Genomic DNA, 27804 nt, shown 5'->3' with positions numbered 1-27804 from the left:
AGACTTTAGGTGCCCAAACTCTCGCTACAGAGCAGATACACTTCTAAAAACGATTACAGGTTTTCTGGAACTTCCGCATTAAAATAAGCATACCTTCTAAATCAAAAAATGTTGGGGGGGGAGGTGGATAGGAGAATCTGGAGGTTCTTACATTTAGGGAAACAATGGTTTTCCGATTATGTGTGTGTGTAAGCAGAAAACGCATTGCAACTGGGGAGCCTGCAATTTGAATTCTTTTTAAAATAAGAAACTGCCTCATCGCCCCCATCTCTAGTGTAGGAAGGTACCAGAAACAGTTTACCGGCCAGTAATAGGAAACTAGGAGGGGAGAGGATTTGCAAGACAGTTTCTCAAGGAAAAAAACTATCACGAGAGGGAAAATCGTCTTCATACAAGATGGGGCCGGGAAGAGAAACTTGCTGCTTGCCCTGGAGATGTGAGCCCCTGTCCCCGAAAGTCAATGCGGAGGTCGGAGGGGCGGCGTCACCACCTGAGCCGACATTCCTTCCTACCTGGGGTAGGTGCATGGACTAAAAACAGGAACTCTGAGGACCCTTTCAAGTCAACCAATCTACGAGTCCGACGATCCCGCACACTCAGGCCCCACTTTCCTGCAACCAGCCCTGCACTCCCCACTCGGCGATCTCAGTCCGCTCGGGAGAGGGTCTTAACTACGGACCCCGGGGCGGGGGCGGCCCCCGCTCTCCGCGCGACTCTCGCGCCGGCACTCACTGCGCCACCGGCGCCTGCGACCCCGGCACCCGGTTCGACCGGGGAAGGCGGGAGGGGTGCCAGAAACGGATAATCCTGTCGGTCGCACCTGGCCGAGGACTTTCCGGCCGGCTGTTTGGTTTGGGGGATACAATTTCCCCTTTCAACTGAATTAGAGCCGGGTCGGCAGGTGGGAGGGGAGCGGCCGGCGTTTTCCAGTTCCTCCTCCCGCCCGCGCTCGCTGGCGAGTTTCCACCTGTTGTGGGAAAGTCGAGGTGGAGCGTAAGAGGGGCGACCGGAACTGGGGCCGGCCGGCCGCCCGCGGCACTCGGGCACGGTCGCTCCGGGCGGCCGACGCGCAGCGGAGGGCGGAGGGCAGGCGCGCTCCGAGCACGGGTGCGCGGCGCGCGGGGCCGGCCGTTCCGGGCCGCGGTCGGGCGGAGGAGGGGACGGCCGGTGCCCGGCGCGAGCCCACCCATCCGGCTCACCGCCCCCCGCCCGCGGGACCCCCGCCTGCCCCAGCCGTGCAGTCACCTGTTTCGCTCCGCGCAGCGCCGTCGCCGCCCCTGTGGCTGTCGCCGCCAGCTCCTAGCTCCGCCATGGTGCTCCGATGACGCGCTTCGAGAGCCGCTCCGCCCTCTTCCTCGGCCTCGCTCCCGCCGGCCCCCCGCCTCCAGGGCCCGCGGCCCAGACAGGTGAGCGCTGTCTAGGGAGGGCGGAGGGAGGAGGGCGGAGGGAGGAGGGAGCGCGAGCCTGCCGGCTGGGAGCAGCTTGAGACCGACGCGCGGGCGCGCCCCCTCGCGGGCAGGTGCGGCGTGGCAGCCGCTCCGACCGACGCTGCGGGGTGTGGGCCGCGAGAGCGGCGGGCGGAGCCAGGCACCTGGCCGGGAGCTCCTGCCCTCCGCTGAGACGGCTGCGGGCTCCTCGAGGTCTGGAGGTGGGGCGACGACGCTTAGTGGCGCCTGCGACCGGGCCGTCTGAGAATCAGCCGAAGTGACGCGAGGGCATCGGGACGCTCTGTTCCCCTCTGAACTCTGAAGCAGCCGGGTCAGTTCTGACTTGGCCAGGGCTAGAGTTCATGGTGCCAGCCGCAAGTGCATGATACCACGTGGAAAGCTGAAGTACACGCCTGGATTCCACGCTGCGTTTGGGTTTCCAATCGCGTTTTAGGACGCCATTATCTTTTCAGCAGGCCTTTGTATCTGATGAGCCCCAGGGCACACAAGTTAGTGAAACTTATGCCCGGTGATGTGGCTTCTTGTTCTTGGTTTCCGATTAGCAACTACCTGGCGACTTCTGGCTTGCTCAGGAAGACCAGGGAAAAAAGCAATAGGCAACAATATATATACATATGTATACAAAAGAAACATTATTAGCTGAGGAGAAACTAATTTCTGCTCTATTAGGCAAATAAACGATAAGCAACAAAATGCTGAGGGGAAAAAAAGTAGCTTGCATAAATGGAAACATAAGGAACAAAACTGAGCAGCGACCAGTTCCGCCTGGTTACACAGAAATGCACTCCCACAGTCTCGGTTGGCTGAACATAACCAGGAGGTTCCCAACAATTTAAAACCCTTTCAAGGACTTTAGCAGAATCTGTTGAAGGCCCAAGAGTGCCTGGGAACAGTGTTGAGGTCTTGTTAGGGTGACAGTTCTCACCATCCTTGCATATAAACCCCGCCACTCAGCTCAGGGCTGGGCTGTTTTTATTTGGTTTCCTGGTTCACTGGCTGACTTGGTAGGGGTTTTAACTAAGGGACACTGATGCCATGGTTTGCAGTAATGGATTTTCCCTTAGTGCCATTTCTATGGTGGGTTAGGCAAACTGATCGTTTAGCTATGCGATCTTCCTAAATCACATTCACATCACTCTTAACAGATGTCTAATCAATAAAAATAAAGTACCAGGTGGGTGGAGGTGGTTGTAGACCTCAGCTTGGGTCTCAGCAAAGACATTTTTTACTACATGAAGTCATCAGAGTTTGAGACACTTTCCTATGAACATCAGAAAGATTTTCTTACTTGAATTTAAAGAGTTGAACTCTGGAAGAACATTGATTTACTCCCTACTTCAGTAAGCCAGTGAATTCTTTCTGTGATACATACACCCACCCCACCACAAAGTCAAGACTTAGTGGTGTTTGTGTGTGTCCTCTGTGGCTTGTTTTGTTTTGGGTATGTGCTTATCTCTTCTTGCATTCTTTTCCTAACTTATGTTTTAGTCTGTCACAAGTTACACAAAAATAAGTGCTATAAGAAACACACCAAAATCCAGCACTTAAGCCCTGAATTGGCTATGTGTTTCAAACTTAACCCGGTGTCTGTAACAGGGTGAGCTGTCGAACAAAAATGCGGTAAGGGACAATATCTGTTCAATGTCACACACCACCATGTTGTACTTCGTGCTGTACGTAGCGCAGAGAAGCCGTCTGTCTGGAGTTCCCACACCCATCTCAAAACTCTCCGAATAATCACAGTTCCCTTTTCCAGGAGGAGGAGCTGAACCTCCTGATGCCATCAGCCCCCCACCCCTCCTGCCTCCTTTGAAACCTCATCCCTGTCTTCTCCCAAAATGCATCTCCATTCAGGGCCTCTCCCTCAACAAGTACATTTAAGGCTCTTTGATTCTGAAAATTTCTTCCCTTGACATCCCACCCGCCCAAATCTATTGTCATACGTTTTGTTCACCAAAGATGATAAATGTGCCATTGTCTTATTATCTTTGTTTAACCAGCTTTATTAATCTTTCTTGCCTGTCTGTAAATAAACTTTCCAGGTCACAAAATCACATTTACCTATTACTATTTTTTAATCTGTAGTTCTCCTGAACTTCCTGCTGTACCAGATCCTCGGATCATCTTCCTCTTGGCTTACACCACTGGCCTGGTTTTTCTCATTCCTCTGTGACCGGTCCTTTTGTCTCTGTTGCTGATTTAAATTCCTCCTTCCTCCCAAACCATCCCCAAGCCTTCCTTTTCCCAGAATTTTAGGCCCTACCTATCTCTCATAAGCCCTCACTTACTGTTATCCCCATCAAGGTGACTCCTAGATCCGGAATATATACCCTTGACCTCTATCCTAACTTCCACCAGTACATTCTCAATGGTCTCTGCACATTTCTATCGGAATGCTCTGCCATTAGTTCATCATGTCTCAAAAAAGCTTCCCTTCAAACTTGCCTGTTTTCGAATTCTTCTCTTACTTACATAGCTTCAACATCTATTCTTTCCTCTTCCTTGTCATCACTGCCCAAATCATAGTTCCCAAATCTTGTCAACTCATGGTTTTAATTCTGCCCTCTCAATTCCTACTGCTCTGCTCCTGGACTCTCATTCACATCTGAATCAGTCTCTGAACCGCTCTGTCCAGTTTCTGTTCTCTCATTTCTCCACTTCACTGGATTAATCTTCTCATAAACTACTTTACACTCACCCCTCCCTTGCTCAAAAACCTTTAACAGATTCCCCATTTCTACATAATTACATACCAACACAACTTCCCTCCGTGACCATCCCCCATCACACCCTGAGCTCTCTCCTATCCCACTTTCCACTTTTTATTTCTAGAACACCTATTTCCAGCCAAATATGAGTTAAAATTTTTGTATGCTCTAATGTAATATAAAAGTTGTTCACTTTCTCCAGAACGTCTCGCAAATCCCCGCTTTCTGCCTTTGTTCTTGGAACGCTCTACCCTGATTGACTTCCCCAGTCCTGAGTTATTGAAATCCTTCTTTCTGATGCCCTGGTTGAGGTCTTCCTCCATGGCCCTGGCTCCCAGCCAGCTTGTCCTCTGAAGCTCTCCAGGGGTTTTGGGTTTGCATTCATCTGGCCTTTCGCATAGAGTAGGTGTGATTTGTTATTGCAGATTTGTCTCTTCAATCTGATATGAGTTACTTGTTGGCAGGGACTTTGTCTTCTCCTCTATAGGGTGTCTATAAAGTCTGAAGCCATCAATTATTGTCCTTGTTTACAAATCGCAGATGTCCTTGATGACATAATGTGTGTTGCATGCCTTCTGAACCAGATAGGCATCATGCGTGTCTCTCCTGCTGCCACATGGCCTCCCACGCAGTAGGCATTCCAGTGGTTTAACAGTAATTCCTCACTGCCAAACTATTTTATGTAATGGCTTAGGAATGACAGAATTTGGAGAAAGAAATCAAAATATGGTTAAAAAGAAACATTAGTTCTCCTTTTCCCAGCAAATTCTGGTTTTGTTTCTTTTATGGGGCTGTCTCCACCACCCATGCGTAACTGTTCTGGTACAAATCATCTTTCCAGGCACAGCTCTGAACCTCGCTTCTCTGGAAAGCTTTCCTTGACCCTCCCACCCCTTGGCGGTCAGCTGTAACTGTAGTACTTACAGCATGTACTATTGTTTCTGCTTTGCCTCCATCCCACCTCTGACAGTGAACTCCAGGGGGCAAGAACTGTGTCCTGTTCATGCACCACAGGATGTAGTGCCCAATAAGTATTTCATAACTACTTCTGAATGAATGATAAGAGGTAACAGTAACAGGCAGTGTCTGATTGCTTACTATCTGCCAAGCATTGCACTAGGCATCTTGTCTGCATGATTTTATTTAAATCTTACAACAGCCCTATGAGGAAGGTACATGATTTCCCCCATTTCAGAAGAGGAACCTGAGACTTAGAGAGGTTAATTAATCTGCCCAAGGTCAAAAGGGAAGTGATGGTCTTGCTCCAGGCCTATGTGTCTAGACTCTTGCTACACCAAATGGAAAATGAATAGTAACCATCTTACTACCACCTCATGGAAAGCGGCTCTCTCTATTTCTCTGTCCAGGCGTCTCTTGGAATAAGAAGGTGGGACTTGATACTATTAAATCATCTGCAGAGCTTTTTAAAAATAGGATATATGGGCCTTACCCCAGACCAATAAACACAGTTTCTCTAAGGTGGTGGCATCTGTATATTTTATTTTTATTATTTTTTAAAGATTTTATTTATTTATTTGAGAGAGGGCACGAGTAGGGGGAGGGGCAGAGGGACAAACGGACTCCCTGCTAAGCAGGGAGCCCCATGCGAGTTTTGATCCCAGGACCCTGAGATCATGACCTGAGCCTAAGTCAGATGCTTAGCCAACTGAGCCACCCAGGTGCCCCTCATCAGTATATTTTAAAAAGCATCCTGGTAATTTTAATGTGAAGCTGGGTTGAGAGTCACTGTCCTAGATTGATGCCAAACGTCTTTAAAGTGAAACCTTTAATGGAACTTGGACCATAATGGAACTGTCTTCTTTTGTGACTGAGGCCCACAGTTCTGACAAAAACCTAATGATGCTGGCCTGGGAATGTATTATGAACCATGCAGGGATAGAGGAACCCACAAAGCCCACAAAGATAAGGTAGGAGGAAGATCCCAAGGAAAGACCCTATCATTAAAGAATTGGTTGAAGATGGGTAGCTTGATCCTATGCACAATCTAAAAGAAGCACCTGGCCATTGGAACTGGGGAGATGAGGGCGCCTGGGTGGCTCAGTTGGTTAAGCAACTGCCTTCGGCTCAGGTCATGGTCCCGGGGTCTTGGGATCAAGCCCCGCGTCGGGCTCCCCCTGCTCTGTGGGGAGCCTGCTTCTCCCTCTGCCTCTGCCTGCCACTCCCCCTGCTTGTGCTCTCGCTCTCTCTGTGTCAAATAAATAAATAATCTTTAAAAAAGAAAAAAAAAGAACTGGGGAGCTGAACTGTGGCTTAATTAAGAACTACCCTGTGTTGGGGATGCCTGGGTGGCTCAGTCAGTTAAGCGACCGACTCTTGCTTTTGGATCAGGTTGTGGTCCCCTCCTGCTCATGCTCTCTCTCTCTAAAATAAGTAAACAAATCTTTAAAAAAACAATTACCCTGTGTCAGTATGAATGAAATGACGTATCATTTAATTTACACCTCATCTCCTTTGAACTTTCCCCACAGGTTACAAGAGGCAACTATCTGTCCTTGAGATTGGGATGTAAAAAAAGATGCAGCTATGTTGTTGCAAGTATCCAATGAGAAAATAAGGTGAGAACTTTCTGTGCAGTCTAATGCAATACAAGATATATCGGACCTTGATTTTCACATAGAAATAAAGATGACTCCTGTTTTCTCAAAGACCGTTATATATGGGTCAAGTCATGATGCATGAACAGCTCTATGTTCGTTCTGTCCTGTATAATAAGCAAGTTCCTCTGTATCTAAGAATTTTGTGTTTATCTCATCCATCTAAGAGCTTCAGACTTCACCCTATTAATATGGGCAGGCTTCTAAACTATAATATTCAGCTTCAAATAAAAACATTTCCCTCAAATATGAGAACTAAACTATTAAGGAGACAGAAAATACAGTATTCTCCACTGGGATGCTGTGTGCAGACCCTCTGAGATACACAGTAGTCACTCAAGATAACTTGTGGCCTTGAGAAAAAACACAGGGACTTTCTTTTATGTAAATTCTTCTTTTCCTTAACCCTCTCTCTTACCACTCTGGTGCCCTGAGGGACAGCTTGCAGATCAACTGTTCTTTGATTACTTGACTAGAAGACAGATTCTATTTAATAGAAGAGCAGAAGAAACAACTAGAAGTTTGACAGAGTAGTTTATCTGGTTTGTCCAAACAAAATAAGAATTCTTTAGAATTTATCGAACAGTACGTTAAGAGTCTTTTTACTTTTTAGAGTAAATATGACACAATGGATAGCTTTAGAACAAGCTAACATTACTATAATTCAGACATGTGCAACTGGTACAGTTCAGTAGTACAAACACGACTCAAATGAACGTACTATGGGCCAGAAACTTAAGTTACAAAATAGAGTCAATATTACAATTAATACACATAGGTAAGTAAAAACCGCTGCTTCTCGGATTCTGCACACTTAAAAAAAAACATAAACTTTACACAACAATTGAAATTATGCATTTCTACTCAGAGTATCTTACACACACACATAAGCCTAAAAAGTTATGGTCACATTTTGGTTTTGTTCCAGTGATGCACAATCACATGAAATGTTCTATCCGTTTCGTGTAAAAGAGACACTTGGCCGAAGTGCAACAGCTGCTAAGTTAAAAATATTTCCATAAAAATGTTTAGACTAAAATAATCCCAAGCATCCTGATGTTTAGGATTATTTTTGAGAGTCCTTACAAAGAATCCTTATGAATTGTAGAAATAGAAGCAGTTAGGAAATTTCAGTGTATTTTGTCTTTTTTTTTTTTCTCCTTTTAACACAAGTAAACAAATACTGGATTTAAAGTGCAGCTTCTTTCTCCTCTCTCTTAGGTTCTCCCTCCCCTGCGAAGATCAGTTCTGTCTGTTAGAATCTCCACGGAAGGCTGGAAACCAACTGAGCGACAGTCAAGTCTGTGTGTCTCGGAAGTCGGTGATGGCCTTCCACAGTGTGCAAAGCATCCCTCCCCTGTTTAAAGACACAAGAGCATGGGGAAGAGAACACCTCATTTGAAACATTGCCCTTGATATATAGTGACTTCTTCGTCTCTAGCTGCTCTGATCAGAACACAGAGATCCCAAAGTCTTATGGATCCTCATGTATTCTTTCTGTTTTGTCATTGCCCTTCCCTGCCTTTCCTTTCCACTCCCACAGACTACCAGTTCCCAAAGCATCATTTCAGATCTTCAGCACGTTTGAAATGGGTCTTTACAGAATTCTGTGTGAGTCAGTAATGCATATGCTTGGCCTGATAGAGAAAACTATGATAAGAAACTGTATCACGTGGGGTGCCTGGGTGGCTCAGTCGTTAAGCGTCTGCCTTCGGCTCAGGTCATGATCCCAGGGTCCTGGGATCGAGCCCTGCATCGGGCTCCCTGCTCGGCGGGAAGCCTGCTTCTCCCTCTCCCACTCCCCCTGCTTGTGTTCCCTCTCTCGCTGTGTCTCTCTCTGTCAAATAAATAAAATCTTTAAAAAAAAAAAAAAAAAGAAACTGTATCACGTTATATGTGGTACGTGGATGGCAAATCAGCACCTATCCTATTATTTCTAATAATTTGTTTTAAAGATTTTATTTGAGATAGAGAGAGTGAGAGAGAGAGTGCACGAGAGGGGGCAGGGTAGAGGAAGAAGCAGACTCCCCACTGAGCAGGGAGCCCAATGTGGGACTCGATCCCGGGACTCCAGGATCATGACCTGAGCCGAAGGCAGTCGCCTAACCAACTGAGCCACCCAGGCACCCCTATTTCTAATAATTATGGCACAATCATGAACTAAATGAGAGCATTTGTTTAAGGCAGCTTTAAAATAACTGCATGGCCTCAGTCTACTCTATTATCAAGAAATTCTTTGAGTTGATTTGCATTTACTAATACAGAAATAGTGGTTTTAAGAGTGCCCAGTAATAGCTTGGTGGAACAAACTCAGTTTACTCAAAGCAAATGCAAACCAGAGAACGGGGCCCAGGACTGCTGAGATGGTTAGATCTGGTGAGGGGCCCAGCCAGGGCAGGAACCCAGACTTCTCAGCCCAGCGCTCTTTCCATCATGAAAAAGGAAGAGAAAGAAAAGTGGTACCTTAGTCTGAGGCATTTTAAATCATCACGTGTAACATAGTAGAGAACATCCTCTAGTGAATAATCCTCAGCCAAAAACTGTGGAGAAAGTAAAATATGCACAAAAATAAGATGTTTTATACACCTTTAATAAATAGTAAACTCTATCCATAATATAAACGCTGGCAATAATTTAAAAATGAATCTAAAAGGAAGTCTACCAGAAACATCATCTTCTGGAAACAAACAAACAAACAAACAAAAAAACATAATCTTCTGGAATTATTAGGAAAAAGTCCCTCCTGTTACAAAATAATTACAAAGAAATACATCCATATGACTTCCAAATGCATAAAGATTACAAGCAACACAATTTCTGAAAGGCCTTCTAATGAACAGATAAAACTCATTTGTAGGTACATCTGCTGTTCATAACATTTATATATTTTACTTATTTTATTTAAATTCAATTAGTTAACATGTAATGTATCATTAGTTTCAGATGTAGAGTTCAGTAATTCATCAGTTGCATATAACACCCAATGCTCATTACAATACGTGCCCTCCTTAATGCGCATCACCTTGTTACCTCATCCCCCCCCCCATAATGTTTATATTTGAGAGGTTTGCTGCTGTGTAGCTTCATTTTTCTCAAGTGGATTAAAAAGTGTTCCTGGAAAGGTATTGTTTACACTTAATTTCTGGACTTATTTTTCATAGCTAATAAAAGGTACTTTTTAAAAATAATTACTATAAAATCAGAGTCCTAAATTTAAACTGAAGCTATAATTTTAAATAAAAAAAAGTCAATGATTTAGTGGATCATCAATTACTACTCCTTAATTGTGGAGTCTTAGTTTGAGGAATAAATATTTCAGAGAACTTGAATGGATGCATCAGTCTCCATAAGCAAGAGAACTGTTTAAATTTATGTAGCAGTAACTTGTTCAATTCAGATTTCTAAGGAAACCCTAAATATTATTTAGTAGCCCAATGAATTATCAAGAGAAAAAAAAATCTGTATTCTTAGTTATTTACAAAATTTAAACACAAAACTAAAGTTAGTTTAATATTGTATTGGGGCCCTTTCTATAAAATAATAAAAAATATAATCTCTTTTTGTGTGTATGTGTGTATACATGTATGTAATCTTCAAACATAAGTGCTACTTCTGCTGATTACCAAAGTCTGTAAGGAGCAGAGGGGAATTAGGTTATTATAGATATAGAAAGTGTTCCTGACACAAGTTGACAGACTAGATCTATTTTATTAAATATCAATAAATAGCCACTGCCCAGTAGAGTCTAATAATGTGAGAGAACTAAAATGTTAAACAGAAGAGAGAATTAGAAACTTTACAATTTTAGTTTTGTCTTGATTTTTCCACTCTTCCTTATTTTCAGTTCAAAAATATAAAAACTCCTCAGGGGTCCTGGACCACAGAGCTTTTGCCCCCCTCATTGTTTTTGCACGTACAGCAGCCCGACCCCTGAATGATTTTTCCCTCCTCACTCCCCTCCCCAAGTATACATACAGATGGCTTGGTTTATTCCTACGTATGCCTTTAGATTTCAGCTCATTCACCACCTTCGGCGAGAACCTTCCCTAACCTCTTCCTCTCTCTGTCTCCTAACACTTGATTACCTTTCCTTCATGGAGTTTATCAGGGTATCATTATGCTTTATCTGTGGAATTATTTGATGACCATCTGCCGACCCTAGTCTGTAAGCCACAGGGGGGCTCACCAGTGTATATGCCCTGTGCCTCGCACACAGTAGGCACGCAACATTATGGGGTGAAAGAAAAGCTTGTCCCACAGATAGTTTTCTTTACCCGACTTATAGTGTCTTCATCAGCTCCCTTTTCTCTCAGCCACTCAGTAAGTTCAGACTCTTCAGTATTTGTGCCAGGAGAACCCCGGGGGCATATGGGCAATCCAGGAATATCTAGGACAGAATTGGGAAAGGAGGGACATTCTTAGCTTCTCCTTACAGAGGCCATCTGAGACCTCCCCAGTCAACAGACATTTATTAATACTTTAGAAGATTTTGCTCTACCAGAAAATAATAGAAACAGTCGAGATTGGCAGTATAAATGGTAGTATAAACAAAACTCTTGAAGACTACTAATAAATGGAGAGGCAGAAACAATAATGTAATGATATTCCCACCTCATACTTTCATATCAATTCTATAGTTTCTTAGAATAAACTCGTTTCACCAAAATTGTACTGTGGGTTTTTCATGTGACAAACACGAGCATAATTAGCCAAAAACTATATAATCATATAATAATCTCTTTTTTTCACTATTTGCAATAATATGGAAAAAAAACACCCCAGAATATACAGAATACAAATGCATAAATGACCAAAAATAGTATTTTATTCTAGTAGTCTCATTTGAACATTACAAAAAAATAACAACCAAAAATGTGTTAGAGCCCTATTTACCGCAAATAATCTCAGGAAAAGATGACCATGAATCATCTTATTTGAAATTAAGTTATATCGAAATTATAGTTTGCTGCAATTAAGAATTGGATATTTCTTAAAAGCAATTTCTGCTTGTAATCGTGGCACAAGTGACAGATGCCAATTAAACCATGAAATAAAACTGCCTGTTGGCTTTCTACCCTTTTTGTGGCAGCCTGGTTTAACAGTATCACTTTAAAATTTTCTACTATTCACCTATTGGTTGGGACTTAAGCTTCAGGTGTTTAATTTCTTGGTCTTTTTCTTCAATAGCTCGATGAAGGAGTGCTTGTAATTCTTTCTCTTTCCGAACCAATTCTTCCAGTAATCTGTAAAAGAAAATTATATTGGTTGACGGGATAATAAAGCTGGAGCAGCCAGAGTGACCTTCTAGATCTGGACTTTTCAAGCTCTAAGGAACATAGACATCCCTGGGATTTTATTGCAATGCAGATTCTGATCCAGTAATTTTGGGGGTAGGTCTGAGATTCTGCATTGCTTCTTTTTTTTAAGTTTATTTATATATATATTTTAGTAATCTCTATACCCAACATGGGGCTTGGACTCACAACCCAGAGATCAAGAGTCGCATGCTCTTCCAACTGAGCCAGCCAGGTGCCCCACGATTCTGCATTTCTAATGAGCCCCTCCAGGTGATACTCATGTTGCGGGTCCATAGACCCCCATGTTGAGTAGTGAAGTTCTAGAAGGCTTGTACTTCCAGACAAGAATTCACCACCCCAATTGTCTGCCAAAATCTTCAGAGAGATTTTATGTTTCTTTTTATGACCATAAATGGCAAATAAATAAAGTAAAATAAAATATATATGTTAACAGAGCTATATTTTACATGTATGACCCTTCATCAAAAAAAGTTGATGATGAATGATATAATAATCAATGCAAAGCAGAAAGGCAGTCATTTTTTTTAACTGAAAATTTGAGAAATAAACTATAGGTGAGGTCCCCTATAGTACTCAGTAAATGGTAATGGTTGTTGCTAGGATTGTTGAGGATGTTACTATTATTCCTCTCCCTTCTAAGGGGACTGGTGAAGTGGGTAAAACGATAGCTGTGTTCCTGGTACATTCAGTTCTTAGTTGGCATCTGATGCATTCTCCAAAGAAACAAGGAGAAACTAACATATCCTTTATATCAGAGTTCTTATTCATGAAAGGTTCACCATGCAACTAAGAGCCAACTGGTGTCCTACTCACCATTTCTAACACTGTTCTCTGAAAAAATACTCCAAGTTAGAAAGGGAGGTGCTCTGATTTTTTTTTTTTTTTTAAGATTTTATTTTTATTTGACAGAGAGACATACAGCGAGAGAGGGAACACAAGCAGGGGGAGTGGGAGAGGGAGAAGCAGGCTTCCCGCGGAGCAGGGAGGCCGATGCGGGGCTCGATCCCAGGGCCCTGGGATCATGACCTGAGCTGAAGGCAGACGCTTAACCGACTGAGCCACCCAAGCACCCCGATGCTCTGATTTTTTAGAAAACTATCGTTGGGTGACTTGGATTCAGAATTTTAAGTTAAGGTACATAATTATTCATAAGATCATCAAGATAAATTGTTGCATACCCTACAGTTCTTAGCAAACTGTATTTATTTAATTTTCTCAGTATGGACAGATTTAACTCAGGACCAGATTCCATTCCAAAAGTTTGTTTCCGCTTCAGCTGGCATGTTCTGAAGGCAGCCCAGGCTCAACCGAAAGCCGGCCCTGGGCTTGAATCCTGGTTCAGCCCCACACTTCCTGCGTTAACTCTGACAAATCACTTAACGCCTCTGGCCGTCAGTTTCCTCATCTGTGGAAAAGAAAAGTAAAACTTCCCGAAAGAATGACTGCGAACGTTCAGTGAGACAGCTGCAGCTAAGGACGTGCCAGGACAGCACCTGACCGTCAGGGAGGGCGATTCTTTCCCCAGCCACAGCCTCGGGCCTAGGGCTCAGGAGGGGCTGCTCCTCCTTTCCCACAGGACAGAGATGTGAGGCCCTTAGGAGAAAGGATTGGGGTAGAGTGGGTCGCAGAGGCGGGACAAAAAGGAAGACTCTCTAGAGGCAGCCAGAGAAGGTGGTTTGAGGAAGACGGATTGTTTAAAGACAGGAAAGTAAGTAGCGCACAATCAGGTGGATTGAGCAGCAGGAACCCAGGGCCAGAGGAAAGCAGAGGATCGAAGGAGATGTTTATCACTCCAGCAAGAACAATATTCTAGGAAATGGACAGCAAGCTCAGCATGAATTTTTAAGGTGGCAATTTCTTGGCCTAGTAAGTATTTTTGTCTTCCTTGATGATTTATATGTATGGAATACTGATGGCGTATTCTTACTATTTTTTTAAAGAACACAGTGACTTTTTCTAGAATTTAACCTATGTGTATCTAGACTACATATTTTCTTTTTATCTTTAAAAGTCATGCTAAGCGAAATACGTCAATCAGAGAAAGACATGTATCATATGATCTCACTGATATGAGGAATTCTTAATCTCAGGAAACAAACTGACGGTTGCTGGAGTGGTGGGGGGTGGGAGGGATGGGGTGGCTGGGTGATAGACATTGGGGAGGGTATGTGCTATGGTGAGCGCTGTGAATTGTGTAAGACTGTTGAATCACAGACCTGTACCTCTGAAACAAATAATACATTATATGTTTAAAAAAAATAAAAGAAGAAGATAGTAGGAAGGGAAAAATGAAGGGGGGAAAATTGGAGGGGGAGACGAACCATGAGAGACTATGGACTCTGAGAAACAAACTGAGGGTTCTAGAGGGGAGGGGGTGGGGGGATGGATTAGCCTGGTGATGGGTATTAAGGAGGGCACGTATTGAATGGAGCATTGGGTGTTATACGCAAACAATGAATCATGGAACACTACATCAAAAACTAATGATGTATGGTGATTAACATAACATAATAAAATAAAATTTAAAAAATAATAATAATTAAAATAAAATAAAGGGGACTAATATAACACTGTATGTTAGCAACTGGAATGAAAATAAAAACTTAAAAAGAGTATTAATACATGAATAAATAAGTAAATATTTATTAAAAAAAAAAAAAAAAAAGCCAGAACTTAACTTTGGAAGCAGAGTGCTGACAGGTCACTTCATTTGTCCCAAATCCTGCTCCCCAAAATTATTTATTTACCCAGTCCACCAGTTTTATTTTCACTTTGTCTTCAGTTAAGAGGGAAGTTCTTCAAAATTAAGGCAATTGCCTGCCTTTCTGTTCCAGAAAACTTTGGCAAGCATCTGCCCTGAGGTCAATTTTTTAACTCAGATGGGTGGGGGTGGGTAATTCCAGAATCGTATGATAGATAAGCAGTCAGCTCTGTGTTGGTTACATTTTAGCTAGCTCTGCATTACTGTCCTACAACACTGTCTCAACCACTGGTGTGAAGTGAATTATTTCCAGAACATTTTATGTAAACATACCCCGAAATATAAGTAAAACATACATTCTAAAGCCACCGTGTTATTTTCTCTATTTGGTATTATTATTGGTGATCTAGTAATCAAGACCTGGATAAACCTGATTTACCTTCATCAGTGATCATCTCAATATAAGCTTAAGATTTCTAACATGAGGGCTATAGCCTTCCTAAAAACATACTAACATTTCCTCTAAGTTTATTTTGCCATATATGAACATTTTTTTAAAGGACTTATTTATTTTATTTTTTAAAACATTTAAAAAAATATTTTATTTATTTGACAGAGAGAGAGAGTGAGGACAAGCAGAGGGAATGGCAGGCAGAGAGACAGGGAGATCTGCTGAGCGGGGAGTCCCACGTGGGACTGGATTCCAGGACCCCGGGATCATGACCTGAGCTGAAGGCAGATGCTTAACCGAATGAGCCACCCAGGTGTCCCATATTTATTTATTTTAGAGAGAGAGAGAGAGTGTGTGTGTGTGTGTGTGTGTGTGTGTGTGTGTGTGTGTATGGCGGGGGGGAGGGGCACGGGGAGAGAATCCTGCAGCCGACTCCCCACTGAGTGAGGAGCCTGAGGTGGAACTCGCTCTCAGGACCCTGAGATCATGAGCTGAGCTGAAACCAAGAGTGGGAAGCTCAACCGACAGAGCCACCCAGGCGCCCCAGTAATGTATGAACTTCTATATATCAAATAATATTCAACTGAAAATGATACAGACATGATCAGTCTCTCATTTCTGCTGCTTAGTACCAGTACTAAGGCAGCTACCCTTTTTTTACATCACGGGTGAGGTGAACCTTGTGCCTCGTCTCCTTTCTCCGGGGGCGACAGGGAGGAGCTGTGGGAGATATTACTCGAAACAGAAAAAGGAGGCTCATAATCTTGTAGATGTCACGGATGTAAGGGTGACTAGGTAGGGAAAAAACATGAATGTGGGCTGTTGTGAGAAACGCAACAACACAATCAGGAAACACGGCAAAGTCGTAGCCCTTCCCACAGACGTGCGGGAAGCAGGCCCGCCGCCCCGCGGCCCTCGAAGAGCGGCCCTTCCCGCCTGCAGACGGCGCAGGCGCGCACACGGGGGCGGGGACAGGATGGCAACCGGCGTGGCTCGAACGGTGCGAGAAGAGAAGGGAGAGGCTGCACTCAGCTGAGGCAGGTTCTGTTGACACAAGCCAGGGCATATAGACACAAGCCAGGGCGTACTGAAGGCCAGAGAAACAAATATACCAGCTCATTGGTAAATAAAGTAGCTTTATTGCCTGTATAATTCTGACCATGGGTGGAGGAGGAGTTTGGGGGTCGGACCCGAACAGTAACGAGTGAACATTCCTCCTCCAGAGATCAGAGAGGGGTATAAAAAACAACCCCTTCTAGGACTGGGTGACAGAGAGAGTAAACTAAAAAAGAGGACTAAAATTAACAACTACTATAACGGATGCAGTGTCATGACTGGGGTATTGCTTGAGGAAATGAGGGACACCAAGGATGTCCACAGAAGTCTCAGAGGAGGAAGGACACAAAGTCTTCCACTAAATAGTAGCGATGCCAAGTAAGAGCTGGGTTTCCAAGGACAAGATTAGGATCTGGAGGTCCGAAAGCCATTTTCCCCCTTATTCAGAAAGATTTCTCTATGTAAACCATAGATGGTATGTATGGATTTACTCAATCATGCAACCAAAATTCATGTTTCTGAATACAACATGAGCTTTGTACTACTTGTACTAAGCTCGATATTCAAGCTTAACTTTAAAAACTTAAACTTATGACAAGAAATAAAATGTTTTATCTTCCTGGTGAACAAGATTTTTAACTAAATATTTGAACAACTGTTATTGATTCACTACAAAAAAAAAAAAAAAAAAGGGTTCACTATAAACCGAGAGTCGTAAAGTCAGTTGCTCACATGTCAACTGTAGCCAGCACAGGAAGCTATAAATCAGAGATCAGACCTCGAACTGTGCCAACCTCTGTGAAGAACAGGAAATACTTACTCTTCACTTAATAACCTGATCATGTGGATTCTATGTCACCAAATTCTCAAAGAAAAATTAAAGTTCAGATATGAAAGCGCATATTCAAAATAAAATAGGATCATAAATGTAGTCAACTGATCATCCTTTCAAGGTTCTTTTTAGAAAAGCAAAGCTTTAGCACTACTAAATTTATTCTCAAGAACAGAGATCTTCCTCTTCTAAAAGAACTTGATATTCCAAATCATGGGCTTTCAAGAACATGGATTTCCTATCTGTCTTTCAGCTGCTTCTGGGATGGTACACGATGCTCTGAGTCTGTGTCCAAAACAGTCTCTGAGGTTACAACTACTTTGAAAATCTCAGTGTACTTGGAGATAAAGCAGAGATCAAAGAATGGTGCTGAACAAGGCTTGAATTGGTAGAGCAGAAAATGATTTTGACTAGAGACTAAGACAAATCTCTCTTGTTTGATAAAGAAAGATATCAAACCAAGTTTATGTGAATGGGATAAAGGAATCATTTTGTATTCTCTGGACCAAACTTTAATTTTTTTTGAAGGGGTGGGGGAAAGGGAGAGAGAAAATCTTAAGCAGGCTCCATGCTCAGTGTGGAGCCCAGCATGGGGCTTGACCTCACGACCCTGAGATCATGACCTGAGCCAAAATCAAGAGTTGGATGCTTAACTGACTGAGCCACCCAGGTGCCCCATCTGTGGACCAAACTTTAAAATAGACCCAAAACACATGCACTTATATAAAAGGAAGGGAAAGGAACCCCACCCACGTCAGAATAGGACTTACCTATTAGTTTCTATTTTCATCCTTCCAAGTTGCACATTGAGGGACCGGTGAGCATTTTGGGAGTCGTGGGATACAGTAGAACTGAGCGTGCTCACCCCTGAGGTAGCCACAGCATCTTCAATGACAGCATGAGGTCTTCGGATAGTTTGGTTCGAAGGCCGTTCCTCATGGTCATCTTCTGCATCCAAGTCTTCTTGATCAGCGGTGTCACTCTCAGACGCGAGGCTGAAATGTGGCCTCAGTTCTGTTAGGCGTAACACCAACAACAGTGTTAATGACATATGACTGACTGCTGTTAACTTCTTCTGACATGAATGTCCTCTCCCCTGCTATCAATAAGATATGTGTTCCAAACTGCTCTTCCAAATGTAGGGATGGATTTCTGGGCATTAATTTACAGTTTTTGTTCCAGTGTATCTGAAAAATTCACAGGATGTATTGACGCAGAATGACCTAATTCAAACAAGAAAAATGGCCACACCACACAGAAGATATGTGGGAAAGGGTTCCTGGGTGGCTCAGTTGGTTAAGCATCTGCCTTCGGCTCAGGTTATGATCCCAGGGTCCTGGGATCGAGCCCCACGTCGGGCTCCCTGCTCAGCGGGGAGTCTGCTTCTCTCTCTCTGCCTCTCCCCTTGCTTGCGCTCACACTCTCTCTGTCAAATAAATAAATAAAATAAAGAGATATGTGGGGGGATGCGCGGGTGGCTCAGTCAGTTAAGTAAGTGTCTGCCTTTGGCTCAGGTCATGATCCCAGGGTCCAGGGATCGAGTCCTGCATCAGGCTCCTTGCTCAGCAGAAAGCCTGCTTCTCTCTCTGCGGCTCCCCCCTGCTTGTGCTCTCTCTCTCTCTGACAAATTAAAAAAATAAAAGATGTGGGAAAATGCTAAAATCAGAAAGGCAATTATGTAAAAACCTGTTAATATAAACATTTGTTTATACAAGTAAAATTCATTTTTTATATTATGTAATATCTGGCAACTATTAACTCACTTAGAAATGAGGAAACTGAGATACAGTGAGATTATCTAAATAAAAGTAAATACACAGAATACTTTTTGCCCGTAATGGTCAAAGTGTAAGGGGATGGAGGGGGTCCTGAAAATGCAACATGTGCTTATATTCACTCTAGTAAGACTGGTTTTGACTATTGGCTTGATTCTTTTTTTAAGATTTTATTTATTTATTTGACAGAGAGAGACAGCGAGAGAGGGAATACAAGTTGGGGGAGTGGGAGAGGGAGAAGCAGGCTGTCCGCTGAGCAGGGAGCCCGATGTGGGGCTCGATCCCAGGACCCTGGGATCATGACCTGAGCCAAAGGCAGATGCTTAACAACTGAACAACTCAGGCGCCCCTACTGGATTGATTCTCAGTGTGAGTCCTACTCTACCCTGTTGACTAACCACTGAAATTTTAAAGTGTAAAAGTTGTAAGTCTCCAACTTAAATACATCGCACGAGTTCATCAGCATGTCACTTCACAACTTGGAGGATATCTTCCCATAGAAAACAATACTATAAATTGTGATTATGTTCTCAAGATGGACAAGAAAAAGGAATTACACTCATAATCTAAATGAAATCAGGGTAGCAGAAATACTGGATCTTGACTCCATATGCTATGGCACATTATGAAAGGCATGGAGAGTCTCTGCAGAAGAAAAGCACATTCATACAAGATTTTGCATTGATATCCTGCGGGCTCACAGACTCCCTGAAGCCTGTCCAAAGAGTCCATGAACCCACAGGTTAAGAGCCCCTGGATGGGGAGATGGCTCCAGGGGGAGTGACAGAAGTCCCCATCCCACCACCACTAGCCACCAGGGCAAGGCAACCAAAGACTGACTAGTTAACAAATCCTCCAGGTAACTTTTCTTTCCTTACCTTATTGGACCTGTGTATGATATTTTCTTCTAAATCTCTGGCTGCTGCTTTTCTTCAGATCTCTCTCTCTCTCTTTTTTTTTAATCTACCATCTGCCCCTTAAAAGCTGGAACCTGAAATTCTATCCTTCACTTTTTTATATATCTACTTACTCTCCTGTTGCTAAGCTCATTGAAATCTATCAAGGTTAAGTACTTGTAATGTGTGGATGACAAACTATATTTCTAGCCCTGATCCTGTTACATCCAATACTTCCTAGCTATTCTTGCTGGGCAGGCACTTCAGATTCAACCATCTAAAAAAAAACCCTTATCTCTTGCTCATAACAAAAATCAGGGTGCCCTTCTCCAGGGGCCGGGTTTATGGAGCTCTGCCTTCCTTGATCTCTCTTGTTTTTCTTACTTCTTATTGTAGTAAAAAATGCATGACATAATATTTACCACTTTCACCATTTCTACGTATCCAGTTCAGCAGTGTTAAGTATATTTAGATTATACTCAAGCACTCTCTAGAGCTAGTTTTAAAGTTGCAAACTTTTTGTAAGTTTCATCTTGCAAAACTGAAACTCTATACTCATTAAACACCAACTCCCCCTTTCCCCCTACCCCCTGTCCTTGGCAACCACCATTCTACTTTCTGTTTCTGTGAGTTGGACTACTCTAGATACCTCATATAAGTAGAATCATTCAGTATCTGTCTTTCTGAGACTGGCTTATTACTTCACTTAGCATAATATCCTTAAGATTCATCCATGTTGTAGCATGTATCAGAGTTTCCTTCCTTTTTAAGGCTGAATACTATTCCATTGCATGGATAGACCACATTTTGATTATCCATTCATTCGTCAGTGGACACTTGCGTTGGTTCCACCTCTTGGTGTATTGTAAATAATGCTGTTATGAATGTGGGTATGCAAATCTCTTTGAGATCCTGCTTTCAATTCTTTCTTTGGATATATATCCAGAAGAGGAACTGCTGGATCGTATTACAATTCTAGTTTTAAATTTTTTGAGGACCATGATGCTATTTTCCATGGTGGCTGTGCTGTTTGATAATCTCACCAAGCGTATACAAGGGATCTAGTTTTTCCACATCCTTGTCCTTTATCTCTTAAGGTTAACCAAGCCCCACCTCTACTCTGCTTTCTACATTATCTCTTTCCAAAATTCCATTTCCTAACTCATCTACAGTGGGAGGGCCCCAAAATCAGGTGTTTTCCTTCTACAAACCCAGAACCTAGTACAGGGGTTAGGACATATTAGCCTCTCAAAAAAATGTTGACAGAATGGAAGAGTTATATTGCTAGGATTATTTGTATTTATAAGGGAACAAAATAATTTTTAAAAATCTTACTTTTCAAATAACTTAGGGGCGCCTGGGTGGCTCAGTTGGTTAAGCATCCAACTCTTGATTTTGGCTCAGGTCATGATCTCAGGGTCCTGAGATGGAGCCCTGCATCTGGCTCTGCGCTCAGCCGGGAGTCTGCTTGAGATTCTCTCTCTCCCTCTTCCTTTGCCCTCCCTCTCCCCACTCCCACTCTCTCTCACTCTAAAATAAATAAATAAATCTTTAAAAAAAAAACAAGAAAAAGTAATTTAAGGAAGTGCAGTTCTAGCTTAAGTTAGAATATAAGATTAGGCCTTTTATAATTTTCTAAAATTATTCTTCAATTTCTTTTATGGTATCCAAACTGAAATTTTCAAAACAATTAAAAAGTTTTGTTGTGCTGTTGACTATCATCTCACTTTTGGGGAGGGAAACTTTCTGATATTTATTATTATATTTAAATATCCCCTTATATAGCCCTAACGCTGTATACTTTATCATTTTATGTATGTATAAACGACTGAAAAATTCTCTCAAATAATTTGAAGAAAGTAGAAAATTGTAAGCAAATGCAATACTTTGTTATTTTGGTCTTTTGTGGTGGCTCCCATCATCAAATTACACACTGTAAAATATGCAAGTGAGATGGAGCATCTGGTCTTTGTCCTCAAAGAGGTAACAACCTAAAGGAGAGCTAGAAGGAATATACAGTAGAGCCATAAGAGCAGGTACAAAGATGACATGAAATTATAAGCACAAATTAATGCAGCTAAAAATATCTTAGATGATCTCAGTTATAGACCTAGTTCATATATAATTCACGTGTGCATGTATTAAGAATGCTAAGAGGTAAATAAAGCACATTTGCAATAACTAAATTCAGTGGTGGTTTACTCATGGATTGATTCATGGAAGCAGAAGAGCCTAAGCAGGATTCTGGAGGAGGGGAACACCTTGCTTGTGGGGAAAGGGGCAGAGGCGTTTGAGAGAAGGAAGTTCAAATGATGGTCCAGAGCCCCCTGAGAAGAATGGAAGGCAGAATGGACTGTCAGGAGAGAGCCAAGTGTCAGGAGAAAACCGGGGACCTGGGGGTTGGAGGGGGGGAGCTGTAATGAGCGGGTAGTATTTAAGCCCATGTGTGGGAATCGAGAGCTGGTGCCTGTTTCTAATACAGCAAGATGGAATCAAACAACAATACTATTCCCACTTCCCTACCCCCAGCCACCACCCCAACTAGTTCTTTCCCCAGAGGGAAATAACCAGACCCAGCTTCTTTAACACAGGGTATTTCTGATACCAAAGACCACAATCCTTGTCAGTGTAGTGTATGACTCCTGCCTTAAGCTCAGATGGTGCAGAATGCTGGTCATTTTACTTTAATGTGGACACCAGGCACATGAGTAGTTCAGCTGAACTGGTACTAATATCAAGTGCTTTAGCATTAAAAATTATTGCTAATGTAGTCAGTATGCCTACATTATCAATTCTCTCTTGGCACTGCCAACATGGTCTCTATGCTCAGCATTTCTCCATCTGGCTACCCACAGCCAGGCTGTAACAACAGATACTCAGTGTTGCCAATCAGGGCAAAGCTGATTCCTGATGACAAGTGAGAAAAGAGCCTGAGGAAAAAAAACTCTTAAGGGGCTTGCACTGTACTCTGTGTTCTGTGTGTTCTTTTTGGGAGAAAGATTGAACACTTTTTAATTTTTTACTTTTTATTTTTGAAATAATGGCAGAATAACAAAAAGTTGCAAAAATGGTACAGAGAGTTCCTGTATGCCCTTCAGCGGCTTGCCCTAAACTTGACATCTTATACAACTGTGGCGCTAGGACCCAACCCGGGGAAACTGACTTTGCTACCATAACACTAAGTAATCGACAGACCTTGTTGAATTTCACCAGGTTTCCCACTGATGCCCTTGTTCTTTTTTATTTTAAGATTTTATTTATTTGACAGAGAGAGCATACAAGCAGGGGGAGTGGCAGGCAGAGGGAGAAGCAGGCTTCCCGCTGAGCAGGGAGCCCTACGTGGGGCTGGATCCAGGACCCCAGGATCATGCCCAGAGCCAAAGGCAGATGCTTAACTGACTGATCCACCCAGGCACCCCTGATGCCCTTGTTCTGAACCAGAATCCCACACTGCATTTGGTTATCATGTCTCCTTAGTCTCTTCCAGACTGAGACAGTACCCAGGTATTTCTTTGTCTCCCACGACCTCTACACTTCCGAGGAGTATTGGTCAGTCATTTTGTACTATGACCCTCGTTTGGCATTCACCAATGTCTTGTCATGATGAGGCTGAGGCTATGCATTTTTGGCAAGAATAGCACAAAGGCGATGTTGTGCACTACTAAATGAATCATATCAGGAGGTACAGGATGCTGATGTGTCTTATTCCAGCGATGCTGACCTTGATCATTTGGTACAAGAGGTGTCTGCCAGTTTCCTCCACCGTAAAGTCACTGTTTTCCCCTTGAGATTAGTAAGTATCTTGTGCGCAGATACTGTGCAGCCATTCAAATATCCTGTTTCTCGTTACTCTTTTGCTTACTAATTTTAGCAGCCATCGATGCTTCTTGCCTGCAATAATTATTACTGTGGTGTTTGCCTAATGGTGCTTGTCTATTTCCCTCATACCTTCTACATTTATTAACTGGAATTCTATAACAAAGACCTGGCTCGTCTCCTCCATATACTTATTTATTCAATTATTTATACCAATATAGCCTTACAGATATTTAGTTTACTCTATGTACTATAACCCAAGGCTATCATTATTTTATTTTATTGCCCAAATTGTTTTGGCTTAGATTTTTGGGAACTCCTTCAAATGGGTGTGGTCTCCAGTGTCCTTTCAAAAAGCCTCCATCTTTTTTGGCATCACAGGATGTTCTAGGCTCATGTGTATTTTCCCTGCCCCAGGCCTGGAATCAACCATCTTTCCAGGGAGCACTGACTCCTTTTATTGGAGGATGGTGTTTAGATACTAAGATCTAGGTCCTCTCTGCAGACAGACCTAGGACATGTATGCACTGCTGTTGGCATACTTTTAAATTTGTGGTTTTCTTTTGCATGTCTTTCAAAATTTGGTAGGCTAATTGTAGTGTTTTGTCACCTAGAAGGAATTTTTATCAGGGGAAGATGAAGACAGGCATTTTTAATGCTTGTTTGAAGGTTTAAGTTTCTTTGAATCTCAATTATATCTTTAGGGACATTCAGAAATTAGATGGAACTCTCAAGTGCTTGAAATCCATTCCTCTTTTTCGCACATTTCATCATTTATATATTGGTATACAAATGCATATGGTCTTCCCCTATCCTAGGAGGAATATAAAAGATACTTTCTCCACTAATTTTCTACTTAAAAAAAATGCTTGCAAACAGTAATTTGGGTTTTTCATCTGAGACTCCTAATGGCCTCAAAGAAACCAATTTCACAGTGAAAGGACAAATGGCTTTCCTTAGCAAATCCTCTTCATAAAGAACATGCCTTGTTCCACACATGGGTTAGGTGAAAGCAGTGCTTACCCCCCACCAACGGGACCCCCACCCAAGCAGAAGACGTGCCTCTCTGCACTCTCCCTAAACTTACCAGTGTTTCAACTACCGTGTGATGATCAGTGTGCTTTCTAAACTTCCGATTTGGGAAGAATATTACATTTACAGTAACATCGCAAAGGTCATACAGAGAATTCCCATATACCTTCCAGTTCCCTCAATACAACTTATATAACTGGTATACTCATCAAAACTAAGAAATTAACAGTGGTACAATACTATTAGCTAAACTACAGACTTTATTCAGATTACACAAGTTTTTCACTGATTTTTTTTTTCTATTCCAGGATATAATCCATTGCATTTAGGTATTTCATTTTTAGAGGGAAGTTTTAAAAATTCGATTAACAGATCATTTATATGCTATTTAAATATTTCAAAGTATAATCCCTCTCTCCCTTGCTCATTTAGGTTGCTACTGTGTTTAACTTATGCCTACACCTATCCTTTTCACCAATACACACCTATTCCCTTTCACCCCTAATCTCTTTTGAATATATAACCCTCCTAGGGTACATTCCTCACATCCAAGCTTATCCCAATGATATATCCCCCAAACACAAGAATCCGTTACCTTGGTTAGAGCATTACATTAGGTTTACACTAGCATTACTTTCCCTAGGTTCACATCCAACCGCTAATTACGTGTTTCAGTGCCTCTGTAGAATTTTTTCTAAGTTATGCAAATTTTCTACCCTCATTTGTTATAATCAGGTGAAACTCATTTATGTATTGCTTCAGCTAATATTTATCAGGGGTCCACTGTTTTACAGGCACTGTGCTGGACAATATACTCAGCACGGAATAAAGCAGACACAGTTACCCTCTGGTGAGGGTAACAGCCACGAGACAAGAAAATCAAGGTAGCTTCAAATTGTGGAGCAAGCATCACAAATGGGGAAAAAACCATATCCAAGGAGACAGAATAGTGGTGGAGCCTACTTTAGACTTCGTGGTGGGTCAGGACTCTGAGAAGACATTTTTTAAACCAAGACCTGAAGAATGCAAAGGAACAGGGCAAGAGGGATGAGGGGTGGAGGTGTGCCCCGCATAGAGGATCAGCATGTTCGGGGATATTAGAACTTCCCATATTTCTTTCTTACAGAAGAAGGAAATAAATTAATCTTTACTGAGGTTTCGTATAAAGTTTGACACGGGTGCCCTCACTCTCAAATCAAACAAGGTATTCTGAGAGAAGAGAGGGAATTCCACAACTCAGAAGGACTGGTGATGACTTAAGTTTGTGGTACCATTTGTAAATATCCTAAATTTTAAGATACTTCATTATCTAATCATTTTAAATTTCTATTTTAGACTGCTTTATAATACATGTATAAATTAGTATAACATATTTCTAATTTATGTATCTAAATCTGTTTATCTACCTATCATCGCCACACACACACACACACACACACCCTCCCCCACACACATACAGGATGGAAGAGCTTCGCTTAAAATTTTTTATTGGTGAGTACACTATCAAAAGTACTTTGGAAGTTTGCCTTAGAGGATGAATGTGTCTCTCACTCCATAAAACTCTGTTTCATCAACACTACCCCTTTTGTACCTCACTGCAAACATAGCTGGGATCTGTCTAGACCAGTGATTTCCAAACCTGGCTGTGGATCAAAATGACCTGGGAGCTGGATTAAAATCAGATTCCTGGGCTTTTTCCCAGCAGATTCTTACTCACTCAGTCTGGGATGGGGCTTGGAGAGCTATAATTTTAAAGAGCTCCTGACATCCCTCAATGCACTGGCCGGTTTGGGAACCACCAGTAAAAGATGACACAAGAGTATATTGAAATGCATATGTATTTGGGTCACCTGCATAATTTTCTCTTTCTCTCCATATCCAAATACGCTCTTTATAGACAAGGAAGCAATCTTCCTCACCCATAGTAAACATTTGGCTTGGTGTACCTCGCGTGGACTAGATGCACTAGATAAATATTATTTGGTGGCTTCAAACAGTTTAACAAAAGGGCTAACTTGGTCTGAAAGGCAGTAAGGAAGACACCATAAATGAGAGATCAACAGTAATTTAAAATGTCAAACACTAAATATTGGTGAAGTAATTAAATATTTCCGACCTGGAACCAGAATGGTAATGGCCGTCTGCACCGCCTTTCGGATGATACTGTCTAAGGCAAACATCCAGTGTGGTTTGATATTATGATTCCGAAGAACTTTATTGACCTGGAGAAAGAGGGTGACATTTAGTCTATTTTAATGTTTAATTGCAAATAACCTAGATGACACAAGCATGTGGATGACATTCTATCAACAGAAACAACTAAAAGGTTTCTTCACCTTGAATTGTGAATAATTTCTTTACGTTGCTGGGAAACAATGAAAAACGGCCGCTTCAGATTAAAGTCTGGTGATTCCCCATGTGAGCAAATCAAAGGCAGTCTGCTTAAATGAAATGTGGCTTCTTTGGGACTCAGAACAAGCTACTTCCACTTTTCATGGCGTTTGCAAACTGGATGATGGAGGTGGTAAAGGAGGAAAAAAGAATCTGAGGGGTTTGAAATAAAAATAAACACTGGTCTCTAGTGTTGTGATTCTGAGGTTTAATACAACCATGTGCTTCAGCTTAGTCTGGTGACTTGGAAAAGCAGGTAAGGGAGGAAATGAGCATGTGTGTGCCACCTACAGATTTGCCACACCACGTGCCTTATCTTCTTTCCCACCCTTGTTTATATCTCGGCAAACAGAGGAGGAACCTGCTGGAATATTCCAGAAAGGCTGTTCACATTGAAAGTCTGTGTTATAAGGGTATCTTTTTTTAGTCACTAATACTATTTCACACATTTAAATAGACACTGAAATGGATACATGCATTACCTTTTTTTAAAAATTGTGGTCAAATACACATACCATAAAATTTGCCACCTTAACCACTTTTAAGTATATAGTTCAGTGGCGTTAAGTACGTTCACACAGTTGTGCAACCATCACCACCATCCATCTCCAGAATTCTTTTCATCCTGCAAAACTGAAACTCTACACCCATTAAACAATAACTTCCCACTGCCTTCCGCTCCCAGCCCCTGGTGACCACCATTCTACTTTCCATCTCTATGAATATGACTCCTCTGGGTCTCTCATATAAGTGGAATCACATGGT

General features: G+C 42.3%; 2 protein-coding genes and 1 long non-coding RNA gene across 10 annotated transcripts in view; 1 reads left to right on the top strand and 2 right to left on the bottom strand.

Annotated features, from left to right (window-relative positions):
• MAP7 (microtubule associated protein 7) overlaps window positions 1-1369 on the bottom strand; it is a 170167-nt gene extending 168798 nt beyond the window's left edge. For 3 of the 4 annotated variants that reach the window (XM_036097485.2, XM_036097486.2, XM_078054684.1), the window contains exon 1: window positions 1246-1369. In XM_036097485.2, coding sequence (XP_035953378.2) covers window positions 1246-1312 — 67 coding nt within the window. In that variant the 5' untranslated portion in view covers window positions 1313-1369. Of the gene's footprint in view, window positions 1-512; window positions 533-1245 lie in introns of those variants that run through there. The other variant, XM_078054686.1, reaches the window with a different exon arrangement.
• LOC118539127 (uncharacterized) lies at window positions 1269-9040 on the top strand. 2 transcript variants are annotated; one of them, XR_013441087.1, is made up of 4 exons: window positions 1269-1406; window positions 6646-6732; window positions 7993-8436; window positions 8895-9040. It is a non-coding gene; the product is annotated as an uncharacterized LOC118539127 (long non-coding RNA). The 2 variants fall into 2 exon arrangements; XR_004918988.2 differs by lacking the exon at window positions 8895-9040 and having other exon boundaries at window positions 7993-8651.
• MAP3K5 (mitogen-activated protein kinase kinase kinase 5) overlaps window positions 7287-27804 on the bottom strand; it is a 191932-nt gene continuing 171414 nt past the window's right edge. For 3 of the 4 annotated variants that reach the window (XM_078054681.1, XM_078054679.1, XM_036097478.2), the window contains 6 exons: window positions 26765-26870; window positions 17900-18143; window positions 11902-12014; window positions 11046-11158; window positions 9235-9311; window positions 7287-8128 (listed from right to left, as the gene is read on the bottom strand). In XM_078054681.1, the coding sequence (XP_077910807.1) occupies window positions 8068-8128; window positions 9235-9311; window positions 11046-11158; window positions 11902-12014; window positions 17900-18143; window positions 26765-26870 (714 nt within the window). In that variant the 3' untranslated portion in view covers window positions 7287-8067. Of the gene's footprint in view, window positions 8129-9234; window positions 9312-11045; window positions 11159-11901; window positions 12015-17899; window positions 18144-26764; window positions 26871-26998; window positions 27157-27804 lie in introns of those variants that run through there. The other variant, XM_078054680.1, reaches the window with a different exon arrangement.

This window comes from Halichoerus grypus, chromosome 9 (genome assembly GCF_964656455.1).
Source record: "Halichoerus grypus chromosome 9, mHalGry1.hap1.1, whole genome shotgun sequence".
Classification (NCBI taxonomy): domain Eukaryota; kingdom Metazoa; phylum Chordata; class Mammalia; order Carnivora; family Phocidae; genus Halichoerus; species Halichoerus grypus.
Note: the sequence above shows the minus strand (reverse complement) of the source record. Positions and strands in the feature narration are given on the sequence as shown.